The 14,866-nt window shown below is 55.4% G+C and overlaps 1 protein-coding gene across 1 annotated transcript in view; it reads right to left on the reverse strand.

Moving 5' to 3' along the window:
* The window catches only part of LOC145338599 (uncharacterized), a 142,791-nt gene that overhangs the window by 47,529 nt on the left and 80,396 nt on the right, over positions 1-14,866 (reverse strand). Inside the window, exons 2-4 of the mRNA XM_080182973.1 lie at positions 12,487-12,563; positions 12,229-12,393; positions 8,798-8,942 (exon numbers count right to left, since the gene is read on the reverse strand). Of these exons, the coding sequence (XP_080039099.1) occupies positions 8,798-8,942; positions 12,229-12,393; positions 12,487-12,563 (387 nt within the window). The remainder of the gene's footprint in view (positions 1-8,797; positions 8,943-12,228; positions 12,394-12,486; positions 12,564-14,866) is intronic.

Here is a 14,866-nt window from a genome sequence, read left to right on the forward strand (position 1 = left end):
CATTCTCCCCGCTCCCTATCGGAGCGAGTCCCACATTCTCCCCACTCCCTATCCGAGCGAGTCCCACATTCTCCCCACTCCCTATCCGAGCGAGTCCCACATTCTCCCCACTCCCTATCGGAGCGAGTCCCACATTCTCCCCACTCCCTATCCGAGCGAGTCCCACATTCTCCCCACTCCCTATCCGAGCGAGTCCCACATTCTCCCCAGTCCCTATCCGAGCGAGTCCCACATTCTCCCCACTCCCTATCCGAGCGAGTCCCACATTCTCCCCACTCCCTATCGGAGCGAGTCCCACATTCTCCCTCACTCCTCATGGGAGCGAGTCCCACATTCTCCCCACTCCCTATCCGAGCGAGTCCCACATTCTCCCCACTCCCTATCGGAGCGAGTCCCACATTCTCCCCACTCCCTATCGGATCGAGTCCCACATTCTCCCCACTCCCTATCCGAGCGAGTCCCACATTCTCCCTCACTCCTCATGGGAGCGAGTCCCACATTCTCCCCACTCCCTATCCGAGCGAGTCCCACATTCTCCCCACTCCCTATCGGAGCGAGTCCCACATTCTCCCCGCTCCCTATCGGAGCGAATCCCACATTCTCCCCGCTCCCTATCGGAGCGAGTCCCACATTCTCCCCACTCCCTATCCGAGCGAGTCCCACATTCTCCCCGCCCCCTATCGGAGCGAGTCCCACATTCTCCCCGCTCCCTATCCGAGCGAGTCCCACATTCTCCCAGCTCCCTATCGGAGCGAGTCCCACATTCTCCCCACTCCCTATCCGAGCGAGTCCCACATTCTCCCCGCTCCCTATCGGAGCGAGTCCCACATTCTCCCCGCTCCCTATCGGAGCGAGTCCCACATTCTCCCCACTCCCTATCCGAGCGAGTCCCACATTCTCCCCGCTCCCTATCGGAGCGAGTCCCACATTCTCCCCGCTCCCTATCCGAGCGAGTCCCACATTCTCCCCGCTCCCTATCGGAGCGAGTCCCACATTCTCCCCGCTCCCTATCCGAGCGAGTCCCACATTCTCCCCGCTCCCTATCGGAGCGAGTCCCACATTCTCCCCGCTCCCTATCCGAGCGAGTCCCACATTCTCCCCGCTCCCTATCCGAGCGAGTCCCACATTCTCCCTCACTCCTCATGGGAGCGAGTCCCACATTCTCCCCACTCCCTATCCGAGCGAGTCCCACATTCTCCCTCACTCCTCATGGGAGCGAGTCCCACATTCACCCCCACTCACTGTGGGAGCCAGTCCCACATTCTCCCCCACTCCCGTGAGAGCCCGTCCCACATTCTCCCCCACTCCCGTGAGAGCCCGTCCCACATTCTCCCCGACTCCCGTGAGAGCCCGTCCCACATTCTCCCCCACTCCCCGTGAGAGCCCGTCCCACATTCTCCCCCACTCCCCGTGGGAGCCAGTCCCACATTCTCCCCCACTCCCCGTGGGAGCCAGTCCCACATTCTCCCCCACTCCTCATGGCAGCGAGTCCCACATTCACCCCCACTCCCCGTGGGAGCCAGTCCCACATTCTCCCCCACTCTCTGGACAAAGAGGATTCTCGTGAATCCCCACTTGAATTTGTCTCTGACTATCTCATATTGAGCTTGTTTTGATCTCACTTCTCTCATCTGACTGTGAGTACCTCTAAGTACACAGCTTTTGAATTGCACCTTCCCTGGCTGTTCGACCTCAGAAGAGAGGCAGGAGTCCAGACAAGTCAATTGTCTCAGTATGACATTTGCCCTCTCACGGGTCGTGGTTTCAGTGACGTGGGCTGGCACTGTCTGACCCTGTCATAGCGGGACCCACTGTGGGGCAAAACCTAAAATCCACTGGCCCCATGGCGGGATTGGATGATCGAGGGAGTGGGCAGGACTAAAAACCCTACACTTCATCACCACTACCTGTCACGAACACCCACCTTCCCGCGGGATGAGCTGGGTGTGTCCCTACACCTTACCTGGTGAACCTGTACCATCCGTAGACAAGATCCTTGTCACACTGCACCTGTCCCACACACTCTGTCCTAGTACAATCGCTGCTTCTCCAGGGCTGGTTCAGCACCGTGTGATCTACACACGGGTCAGTGAGCGCTGAGTTTGGGTCTGAGTGACAGAGAGATGTTTAACGTTAACAGATAAAGTACAGGCAGTCCCCCAGACACCCCATGCCATCTCCCCTCAGATACCCCGTCCCCTTTCCCCCACTCCCCCCAGGGACCCTGCCGAACTCCGCTCAGGCACCCCGTCCCCACCCCACTCAGGCAACCCACCCCCACCCCTTCAGAAACCCCGGCCCATCTCCTCAGTCACCCATACCACCCCCATCAGGACCCCGCCCCACCCCACCCCCAGACAGGCACCCTGCTCCGTTAGACCACAGGCACCCCATCTCCCTCTGTCCCTCTCCCCCTCAGTAACTCCGTCCCTCTCTCCCTCAGTCTCTCTGTCCCTCTCACCCCTCAGTCACTCCGTCCCTCTCCTCAGTCACTGGGTGTGTCAGTGTCCCGGTATATCCAGTCTTACCCTCCTGGGTCATTTTGAAACAGCAATGTACCTGTGCAATAAGTAGCGTTACAGCCTGGTGTCGGTTTCAGCTCATAGACAAAGTAACTGCTGCAGTTTTTAATCTTTATCTCCCGCTCCCGGCTGCAGAGATTCCCATCCCAGTTAAAACAAACTGTCCGGTTTACTTCCCCCTGTTCCAGGGTGGGATGTGATCCTGAAATGAGGTGTATAAATATTGGAGAGTGTAAGCAATGTGAACAGTGCTGGACAGTGAAAGTAAATCTGATATTGTAAAGTCTGACTTACCGTTTAACCAGCCTGAACGATCTGTGGAACAGTGTCCCTCTGCGACCGGAGTCTCCGGAATCTTCCATCCACCAGAACTGGAATAACAATCACAGAATCACTTTGGCGTTCTTCCCCGTCCCCTGTCGGAGCAAGTCCCATATTTTCCCCCAGTCCCCGTGGGAGCCAGTCCCACATTCTCCCCCACTCCCCGTGGGAGCCAGTCCCACATTCTCCCCACTCTCTGACAAAGAGGATTCTCATGAATCCCCACTTGTATTTGTCTCTGACTATCTCATATTGAGCTTGTTTTGATCTCACTTCTCTCATCTGACTGTGAGTACCTTTAATTACACAGCTTTTGAATTGCACCTTCCCTGGCTATTCGACCTCAGAAGAGAGGCAGGAGTCCAGACAAGTCACTTGTCTCAGTCTGACATTTGCCTTCTCATGGGTCGTAGCTTCAGTGACGTGGGCTGGCACTGTCTGACCCTGTCATAGCGGGACCCACTGTGGGGCCCAACCTAAAATCCACTGGCCCCGTGGCGGGATTGGATGATCGAGGGAGTGGGCAGGACTAAAAACCCCACCCTTCATCACCACTACCTGTCACGAACACCCACCTTCCCGCGGGGTGAGCTGGGTGTGTCCCTACACCTTACCTGTTGAACCTGTACCATCCGTAGGCAAGATCCTTGTCACACTGCACCTGTCCCACACACTCTGTCCCAGTACAATCGCTGCTTCTCCAGGGCTGGTTCAGCACCGTGTGACCTACACACGGGTCAGTGAGCGCTGAGTTTGGGTCTGAGTGACAGAGAGATGTTTAACGTTAATGGATAAAGTACAGTCAATGTCCCCCAGACACCCCACCCCACTCCTGAGACACCCCGCCCCACCTCCCCTCAGATACCCCGTCCCATTTCCCCACTCCCCCCAGGAACCCTGCCTAACTCCGCTCAGACACCCCGTCCCCACCCCCCTCAGACAACCCACCCCCACCCCTTCAGAAACCCCGGCCCATCTCCTCAGTCACCCATACCACCCCCATCAGGACCCCGCCCCACCCCACCCCCAAATACGCACCCTGCTCCGCTAGACCACAGGCACCCCATCTCCCTCTGTCCCTCTCTTCCTCAGTCACTCCGTCCCTCTCCCCCTCAGTAGCTGTTTTTCTCCCCTTCAGTCACTCTGTCCCCCTCCCCCTCAGTCACTCCATCCCTCTCCCCCTCAGTCACTCCGTCCCTCCTCCTCAGTCATTCCATCCCTCTCCCCCTCAGTCACTCAGTCCCCCTCCCGCTCAGTCACTCCGTCCCTCTCCCCCTCAGTCACTGCGTCCCTCTCCCCGTCAGTCCCTCCGTCCCTCTCCCCGTCAGTCCCTCCGTCCCTCTCCCCCTCAGTCACTCCGTCCCTCTCCCCCTCGGTCACTCCGTCCTTCTCCCCCTCAGTCACTGGGTGTGTCAGTGTCCCGGTATATCCAGTCTCACCCTCCTGGGTCATTTTGAAACAGCAACGTACCTGTGCAATAAGTAGCGTTACAGCCTGGTGTCGGTTTCAGCTCATAGACAAAGTAACTGCTGCAGTTTTTAATCTTTATCTCTCGCTCCCAGCTGCAGGGATTCCCATCCCAGTTAAAACAAACTGTCCGGTTTACTTCCCCCTGTTCCAGGGTGGGATGTGATCCTAAAATGAGGTGTATAAATATTGGAGAGTGTAAGCGATGTGAACAGTGCTGGACAGTGAGAGTGAATCTGATATTGTAAAGTCTGACTTACCATTTAGCCAGCCTGACCGATGTGTGGAGCAGTGTTCCTCTGCAACCAGAGCCTCCGGAATCTTCCATCCACCAGAACTGGAACAACAATCACAGAATCACTTTGGCGTTCTTCCCCGTCCCCTGTCGGAGCGAGTCCCATATTTTCCCCCACTCCCCGTGGGAGCCAGTCCCACATTCTCCCCCACTCCCCGTGGGAGCCAGTCCCACATTCTCCCCCACTCCCCGTGGGAGCCAGTCCCACATTCTCCCCCACTCCCCGTGGGAGCCAGTCCCACATTCTCCCCCACTCCCCGTGGGAGCCAGTCCCACATTCTCCCCCACTCTCTGGACAAAGAGGATTCTCGTGAATCCCCACTTGGATTTGTCTCTGACTATCTCATATTGAGCTTGTTTTGATCTCACTTCTCTCATCTGACTGTGAGTACCTCTAATTCCACAGCTTTCGAATTGCACCTTCCCTGGCTATTCGACCTCAGAAGAGAGGCAGGAGTCCAGACAAGTCACTTGTCTCAGTCTGACGGGTTGTAGCCTCAGTGACGTGGGCTGGCACTGTCTGACCCTGTCATAGCGGGACCCACTGTGGGGCCCAACCTAAAATCCACTGGCCCCATGGCGGGATTGGACAAGCGAGGGAGTGGGCAGGACTAAAAACCCCACCCTTCATCACCACTACCTGTCACGAATACCCACATTCCCAGGTGGTTGGGCTGGGTGTGTCCCTACACCTTACCTGTTGAACTTGTACCATCCGTAGACAAGATCCTTGTCACACTGCACCTGTCCCACACACTCTATCCCAGTACAATCGCTGCTTCTCCAGGTCTGGTTCAGCACCGTGTGATCTACACACGGGTCAGTGAGCGCTGAGTTTGGGTCTGAGTGACAGAGAGATGTTTAACGATAATAGATAAAGTACAGTCAATGACTCCCAGACACCCCACCCCACTCCTGAGACACCCCGCCCCACCTCCCCTCAGATACCCCGTCCCCTTTCCCCCCTCCCCCCAGGGACCCTGCCTAACTCCGCTCAGACACCCCGTCCCCACCCCACTCAGGCAACCCACCCCCACCCCTTCAGAAACCCCGGCCCATCTCCTCAGTCACCCATACCACCCCCATCAGGACCCCGCCCCACCCCACCCCTAAATAGGCACCCCATCTCCCTCTGTCCCTCTCTTCCTCAGTCACTCCGTCCCTCTCCGCCTCAGGAGCTGTTTTTCTCCCCTTCAGTCACTCTGTCCCCCTCCCCCTCAGTCACTCCATCCCTCTCCCCCTCAGTCACTCCGTCCCTCCTCCTCAGTCATTCCGTCTCTCTCCCCCTCAGTCACTCAGTCCCCCTCCCGCTCAGTCACTCCGTCCCTCTCCCCCTCAGTCACTCCGTCCCTCTCCCCCTCAGTCACTGCGTCCCTCTCCCCCTCAGTCACTCCGTCCCTCTCCCCCTCAGTCGCTCCGTCCCTCTCCCCCTCAGTCACTCGGTCCCCCTACTCCTCAGTCACTCCATTCCTCTCCCCCTCAGTCACTCCGTCCCTCTCCTCCTCAGTCATTCCGTCCCTGTCCCCCTCAGTCACTCCGTCCCTCTCCCACTCAGTCACTTGGTCACCCTTCCCCTCAGTCACTTCGTCCCTCAGTCACTCCGTCCCTCACCCCCTCAGTCACTCCGTTCCTCTCCCCCTCAGTCACTCCGTCCCTCTCCCCCTCAGTCGCTCCGTCCCTCTCCCCCTCAGTCACTCTGTCCCTCTCTCGCTCAGTCACTCCGTCCCTCTCCCCCTCAGTCACTCTGTCCCTCTCCCCCTCAGTCACTCAGTCCCCCTTCCCCTCAGTCACTCCGTCCCTCTCCCCCCAGTCACTCCGTCCCTCTCCCCCTCAGTCACTCCGTCCCTCTCCCCCTCAGTCACTCCGTCCCTCTCCCCCTCAGTCACTGGGTGTGTCAGTGTCCCGGTATATCCAGTCTCACCCTCCTGGGTCATTTTGAAACAGCAATGTACCTGTGCAATAAACAGCCTCACAGCCTGGTGTCGGTTTCAGCTCATAGACAAAGTAACTGCTGCAGTTTTTAATCTTTATCGCTTGCTTCCAGCTGCAGGGATTCCCCTTCCCCTTAAAACAAACTGTCCGGTTTACTTCCCCCTGTTCCAGGGTGGGATGTGATCCTGAAATGAAGTGTATAAATATTGGAGAGTGTAAGCAATGTGAACAGTGCTGGACAGTGAGAGTAAATCTGATATTGTAAAGTCTGACTTACCGTTTAACCAGCCTGGAGATCCTGTGGAGCAGTGTCCCTCTGCGACCGGAGCCTCCGGAATCTTCCATCCGCCAGAACTGGAACAATAATGACAGAGTCATGTACCATGCTTCGGGACATCCTTTCTTGCAACGTATCAGGTAGACAATGTTGGCCGAGTTGCAAGAGTATTTACCATGTACCTAGATTCTAATCAGTAATCTCTAAACTGTCTGTGCTTTATATGCTCTGTCTGAGGCCAGAACTCTCCATTCACCTGACGAAGGGACTAACCCCGAAAGCTTGTGAGTATATTATCAAATAAATAGGTTGGACTAAAACCTGGTGTTGTCAGACTTTTTACTGTGTTTACGCCAGTCCAACGCCGGCATACCCTCATCATGACAGAGTCATTCTACCCATGGGTGTGAATCGCACATCCTCCCCCAGTCCCTGTGAGAGTGAGTCCCATATTTTCCCCCAATCCCCATTGGAGTCAATCCCAACTTTTCCTCACTGTCCATGGGAGCCAGTTCCACCTTTTCCCCACTCTCTGGACAAAGTGGGTTCTCGTGAATCCCCAGTTGGGTTTGTCTCTGATTAACTCATATTGAATTGGTTCTGATCTCGTTCGCGAGGGAAAGCACCTTCCCTTGTCTAGTGCTGCTGAGTACCTTCAATTACACAGCCTTTGAGCTGTCTGACACTGTGGAAGAGGTAGGTTCAATCGAGGGGTTTGCAAGGGAGTTAGACTGGGAGAAATAATAGTAGGAGGGATTATTATTTAAAAGGAGAAAAGCTGCAGCAGGCAACGGTGCAGAGGGACCTGGGGGTCCTTGTGCACGAGTCGCAAAAACCCAGTCTGCAGGTGCAGCAGGTGGTCAAGAAGGCGAATGGGATGCTGGCCTTCATAGCGAGGGGGATTGAATATAAAAGCAGGGAGGTCTTGCTGCAGCTGTATAGGGCATTGGTGAGGCCGCAGCTGGAGTACTGTGTGCAGTTTTGGTCGACGCACTTGCGCAAGGATATTTTGGCCTTGGAGGGAGTGCAGAGGAGGTTCACTCGGCTGATACCAGAGATGAGGGGGTTAGACTATGAAGAGAGATTGAATAGACTGGGTCTGGACTCGTTGGAGTTTAGAAGGATGAGGGGGGATCTTATAGAGACGTATAAGATAATGAAAGGGATGAATAGGGTAGAGGTAGAGGGATTCTTCTCGCTTAGAAAGGACAGTAGGACTAGAGGGCACAGCCTCAAGATAAGGGGGGGAGCAGTTTAGAACGGAGTTGAGGAGGAACTTCTTCACTCAAAGGGTGGTGAGTCTCTGGAATTCTCTGCCCGTTGAAGTGGTGGAGGCTGCCTCGCTGAATATATTTAAGTCACGGGTAGATAGGTTTCTGATAGACACGGGAATGAAGGGTTATGGGGAGAAAGCGGGAAAGTGGAACTGAGCCACGACAGATCAGCCATGATCTTATTGAATGGCGGGGCAGGCTCGAAGGGCTAGATGGCCTACTCCTGCTCCTATTTCTTATATTCTTATTTGGAAAGGCTGAATGTGCCGGCATCACCCTATTCCTCTCTTATTAGGTTGCTCCATCATGCTCTGCTCAGGCCACCCCATTCCCCTCCCCTTGGATCGCCCCATCCCCCTACGCCCAGCTCACTCTGTCCCTCTCCTGTCAGTCACTCCGTCCCTCCCCCCTCAGCACCTTCGCTGGCTGTTTGACCTCAGAAGAGAAGCAGGAGTCCAAGCAAGTCACTTGGTTCAGTACAAGACACTTGCCTTCTCAGGAGCAGTAGCTTCAGTGACACGGGCTGGCAGTGTCTGACCCTGTCATAGCGGGACCCACTGAGGGCCCAACCAATAACCCACTGGCCCTCTGGCGGGATTGGACAATCAAGACAGTGGGCGGGATGAAAAACCCCACGCATCATGATCATTACCGACCACTAACACCCACATTCCCAGCTGGTTGACCTGGGTGTGTCCCTACACCTTACCTGTTGAACCTGTACCATCCGTAGACAAGATCCTTGTCACACTGCAGCTCTCCCACACACTCTGTCCCAGTACAATCGCTGCTTCTCCAGGGCTGGTTCAGCACCGTGTGATCTACACACGGGTCAGTGAGCGCTGAGTTTGGGTCTGAGTGACAGAGAGATGTTTAACGTTAACAGATAAAGTACAGTCAATCTCACACAGAGACTTGTGGCCACCCTCTCCCTCCCTCACACAGATAACAACAACTTCAGTGCAGGAGAGAATGTCGAGGGGGATGGGGGAATCTCAGTGACGTGGAGGGATTGGAGAAAGTCGGGGAATGTTCTCCACGGGGAAGAGGTGAAGGGGGAGAGGAGATTTGATCGAGGGGTTCAGGATCACGAGGAGGGTCTGGGGCAGAGTCGAGAGGGAGAAAGAGTTTGTGTTGACGGGGTCGGGTCGAGAATGAGAGGGGGAGAGAGAAAGTGTCATGGGGAGAGGTCAGAGAATCGATGGGGACACGGGGAGAAATGTTTTCACACGGTGAGTGGTTGGGGTGTGCAGTGAGCTGTCTGACAGTGTGGGGGAGGCAGGTTCAATCGAGGGATTCACAAGGGAGTTCGACTGGATTCCAGAAAGGTGGAATGTGCTGGAGCACACCACTCAGCCACTTCCATCCATCTCCCTCTCAGTCACTCCGTCCCGCTCCACCTCAGTCAGTTGGTCCCTCTCCTCCACAGTCAGTCTGTCCCTCTCCCCCTCAGTCTCTCTCCCCCCTCAGTTACCCTGTCCCTCTCCCCTCTCAGTCACTCTGTCCCTCTCCCCCTCAGTCACTCCGTCCCTCTCCCCCTCAGTCACTCCGTCCCTCTCCCCCTCAGTCACTCCGACCCTCTCCCCCTCAGTCACTGGGTGTGTCAGTGTCCCGGTATATCCAGTCTCACCCTCCTGGGTCATTTTGAAACAGCAATGTACCTGTGCAATAAGCAGCGTTACAGCCTGGTGTCGGTTTCAGCTCATAGACAAAGTAACTGCTGCAGTTTTTAATCTTTATCGCTTGCTTCCAGCTGCAGAGATTCCCCTTCCCCTTAAAACAAACTGTCCGGTTTACTTCCCCCTGTTCCAGGGTGGGATGTGATCCTGAAATGAAGTGTATAAATATTGGAGAGTGTAAGCAATGTGAACAGTGCTGGACAGTGAGAGTAAATCTGATATTGTAAAGTCTGACTTACCGTTGAACCAGCCTGAACGATGTGTGGAGCAGTGTCCCTCTGCGACCGGAGCCTCCGGAATCTTCCATCCACCAGAACTGGAACAACAATCACAGAATCACTTTGGTGTTCTTCCCCGTCCCCTGTCGGAGTAAGTCCCATATTTTCCCCGACTCCCCGTGGGAGCGAGTCCCACATTCTCCCCCACTCCCCGTGGGAGCCAGTCCCACATTCTCCCCCACTCCCCGTGGGAGCGAGTCCCACATTCTCCCCCACTCCCCGTGGGAGCCAGTCCCACATTCTCCCCAACTCCCCGTAGGAGCCAGTCCCACATTCTCCCCCACTCTCTGGACAAAGAGGATTCTCGTGAATCCCCACTTGGATTTGTCTCTGACTATCTCATATTGACCTTCTTTTGATCTCACTTCTCTCATCTGACTGTGAGTACCACTAATTACACAGCTTTCAAATTGCACCTTCCCTGGCAATTCGACCTCAGAAGAGAGGCAGGAGTCCAGACAAGTCAATTGTCTCAGTATGACATTTGCCCTCTCACGGGTCGTGGTTTCAGTGACGTGGGCTGGCACTGTCTGACCCTGTCATAGCGGGACCCACTGTGGGGCAAAACCTAAAATCCACTGGCCCCATGGCGGGATTGGACAATCGAGGGAGTGGGCAGGACTAAAAACCCCAGCCTTCATCCCCACTACCTGTCACAAACACCCACACTCCCTGCTGGTTGAGCTGGGTGTGTCCCCTGCACCTTACCTGTTGAACCTGTACCATCCGTAGACAAGATCCTTGTCACACTGCACCTGTCCCACACACTCTGTCCCAGTACAATCACTGCTTCTCCAGGGCTGGTTCAGCACCGTGTGATCTACACACGGGTCAGTGAGTGTTGAGTTTGGGTCTGAGTGACAGAGAGATGTTTAACGTTAATAGATAAAGTACATTCAATGACTCCCAGACACCCCACACCACCCGAGACACCCCGCCCCACCTCCCCTCAGATACCCCGTCCCATTTCCCCCCCAGCCCCCTAGGCACCGTGCCTAACTCCGCTCAGACACCCCGTCCCCACCCCCCTCAGACAACCTGCCCCACCCCTTCAGAAACCCCGGCCCAGCTCCATCAGGACCCCGCCCCACCCCACCCCCAAATAGGCACCCCATCTCCCTCTGTCCCTTTCCCCCTCAGTCACTCCGTCCCTCTCCCCCTCAGTCACTGCGTCCCTCTCTTTCTCAGTCACTCCGTCCCTCTCCCCCTCAGTCACTCCGTCCCTCTCCCCCTCAGTCACTCCGTCCCTCTCCCCCTCAGTCACTCCGTCCCTCTCCCCCTTAGTCACTGCGTCCCTCTCCCCCTCAGTCACTGCGTCCCTCTCCCCCTCAGTCACTCCGTCCCTCTTTCCCACAGTCACTCCGTCCCTCTCCCCCTCAGTCACTCCGTCCCTCTCCCCCTCAGTCACTCCGTCCCTCTCCCCCTCAGTCACTGCGTCCCTCTCCCCCTCAGTCACTGCGTCCCTCTCCCCCTCAGTCACTGCGTCCCTCTCCCCCTCAGTCACTCCGTCCCTCTTTCCCACAGTCACTCCGTCCCTCTCCCCCTCAGTCACTCCGTCCCTCTCCCCCTCAGTCACTGCATCCCTCTCTTTCTCAGTCACTCCGTCCCTCTCCCCCTCAGTCACTCCGTCCCTCTCCCCCTCAGTCACTCCGTCCCTCTCCCCCTCAGTCACTGCGTCCCTCTCCCCCTCAGTCACTGTGTCCCTCTCCCCCTCAGTCACTCCGTCCCTCTCCCCCTCCGTCCCTCTCCTCAATCACTCAGCTCCTCTCTCCCTCAGTCTCTCTGTCCCTCTCCCCCTCAGTCACTCCGTCCCTCTCCCCCTCAGTCATCCCATCCCTCTCCCCCTCAGTCACTCCGTCCCTCTCCCCCTCAGTCACTCCGTCCCTCTCCCCCTCAGTCACCCCGTCCCTCTTTCCCACAGTCACTCCGTCCCTCTCCCCCTCAGTCACTCCGTCCCTCTCCCCCTCGGTCACTCCGTCCCTCTCCCCCTCGGTCACTCCGTCCCTCTCCCCCTCGGTCACTCCGTCCCTCTCCCCCTCAGTCACTCCGTCCCTCTCCCCCTCAGTCACTCCGTCCCTCTCCCCCTCAGTCACTCCGTCCCTCTCCCCCTCAGTCACTGGGTGTATCAGTGTCCTGGTATATCCAGTCTCACCCTCCTGGGTCATTTTGAAACAGCAATGTACCTGTGCAATAAGTAGCGTTACAGCCTGGTGTCGGTTTCAGCTCATAGACAAAGTAACTGCTGCAGTTTTTAATCTTTATCTCTCGCTTCCATTTGCGTTCATTCTGATGTTTGTTAAAACAAACTGTCCGCTTTACTTCCCCCTGTTCCAGGGTGGGATGTGATCCTGAAATGAGGTGTATAAATATTGGAGAGTGTAAGCGATGTGAACAGTGCTGGACAGTGAGAGTAAATCTGATATTGTAAAGTCTGACTCTACCCTGTAACCAGCCTGGATGATCTGTGCAGCACTGTCCCGGTGCGACCGGAGCCTCCGGAATCTTCCATCCTCCAGAACTGGAACAACAATCACAGAGACAGAGAATTACAGACTGATACAGCCGGGACTGAGTGCCATTCAGTCCCCCATATCCCTGCTAGCCCCTATGAATAATCTGTCCAATACTGTCCACCTCCCCTACCCAAGTCGGGCTGGTGTGAGTGGCTCAGAGGGGGTAACGTGCAGGCGGTGGGTGTTCCCCATGTGTCTGCTCCCCACCCCACCGTGTCCTTCTAGATGGTAGAGATGGCGGGTTTGGAAGGAGCTGTAGAAGGAGCCTTGGCGAGTCTCTGCGGGGCATCTTGTAGATGGTACACACGGTACTGTGCTGTTGTGTATCGGTGGTGGAGGGAGTGAATGTCTGTGGGTTAGCATGTCGATCGAGTTGGTGTGCTGCTTTGTCCTGGATGGTGTCGAGCTTTCTCGAGTGTTGTCGGGAGTCGCACCCATCCAGGCAAGTGGAGAGTCTCCCATCCTGACTTGTGTCCTTGTAGATGGTGCGACAGGCTTTGGGGGAGGTGGGAGTCAGGAGGTGAGGATTCCTCTGCAGGATTCCCAGCCTCTGTCCTGCTCTGGAAACCACAGTATTTATATGGCTGGGTCCAGTTCAGTTTCTGGTCAATGGTAACCCCAAGGATGTTGATAGTGGGGGAGGAGGATACAGCGATGGTAACGCCATTGACTGTTAATGGAGAGATTTGGAGATGGTCACTGCCTGGCTCTCGTGTGGGGTGAATATTAGTCGCCACTGATGGGGGAGGGAAGTCTGCCATCCTTACTCGGTCTGGCCTGCATAAGGCTCCACACACACAGCAACCTGGTTGAGTGTGAAATCTCCCCACAGGCCAGTCAGTTGTAACCAACAACTATCCACACCATGATGGAGAGAGCTTAGTGACTGCTGTTCCCCACTCCCCTCCCGTACTGATATCTCTGACCCCCACCATCGCCGTAGTTACTGTGTCTACTCTCACACTTCCTTCCCGGTGTGCCAAGTTTATCAGGAAATGTCCCTGTTCTCTACCTTTTAAACCGGTACCAGCCTTTTTGAAGATCTTTATCACACATGTTCGTTTGTCCTGTCCTTTTGCAATCCGTGCTCCTCCAGGTATCATTCAGGACGGTGTGGTCCTGGCACGGGTCAGTGAGTGCAGAGTCTGCGACTGAGAGACAGAGAGATGTTTAATGTGAATACAAAGTACAGCTCGTGCGACTTGTGATTGTCAAACAACCTCGGATTCTCCCCCGACCCAATCGTTGGCCCCATCTTCACCCCGCCCAATGAAAAACATCGCAAACTCAGTCTCGAATCTTTCCCCCCCTTGACTGAACCAGGCTTCTCTCTGTCTCCCAGTGAAATCTCGCCCCTCCATCTCATACCTCAGACATTGTCTCCATTCCAACCCCCACCCTTTCCCCCCCAGTTCGAGATGAACAATTTCGGCCCAAGCAAGGGGCACACGGCAGTGAACCCCAACAGAGACACCGCGAATGGTCAGGCTGGGCAGATGGGCTGAACCGTGGCAAATGGGGTTTAATCCTGAAAAGTGTGAGGTGAGGTATTTTCCGGGGGACTCAGGAACATAGAACATAGAACATAACAGTGCAGAACAGGCCCTTCGGCCCACGATGTTGCACCGACCAGTTAAAAAGCAATGACCCTCTAACCTAAACCAATCCCTTTCCATCCATAAACTATCCACGGATCTCTTAAACGCCCCCAAACTAGGCACATCTACAACTGCAGCAGGCAGGGCATTCCAATCTCTCACCACCCTCTGGGTAAAGAACCTACCTCTGACATCCGTCCTATAACTACCACCCCTTAATTTAAAGCCATGCCCCCTCGTGCTAGCTTTCTCCATCCGAGGAAAAAGGCTATCACTGTCCACCCTATCTAAACCTCTAATCATCTTATATGTTTCAATAAGGTCCCCTCTTAGCCACCTTCTTTCGAACGAAAACAACCCCAAATCCCTCAGTCTCTCCTCATAGGACCTTCCCACCATACCAGGCAACATCCTGGTAAACCTCCTCTGCACCCTCTCCAATGCCTCCACATCCTTCCTATAATGTGGGGACCAGAACTGCACACAATACTCCAAGTGCGGACGCACCAGAGTTCTCTACAGTTGCAACATGACGTTGCGGCTCCTAAATTCAATCCCCCGACCAATAAACGCCAAGACACCGTATGCCTTCCTAACTACCTTATCTACTTGATTCCCAACTTTCAGGGATCTATGTACACATACACCTAGATCCCTCTGTTCATCAACACTATTCAGAGTCCTACCGTTAGCCCTATACTCTACACATC

Source organism: Carcharhinus amblyrhynchos, unplaced genomic scaffold (assembly GCF_965287045.1).
Source record: "Carcharhinus amblyrhynchos unplaced genomic scaffold, sCarAmb.v2.hapA chromosome_104, whole genome shotgun sequence".
In the NCBI taxonomy this organism is placed as follows: domain Eukaryota; kingdom Metazoa; phylum Chordata; class Chondrichthyes; order Carcharhiniformes; family Carcharhinidae; genus Carcharhinus; species Carcharhinus amblyrhynchos.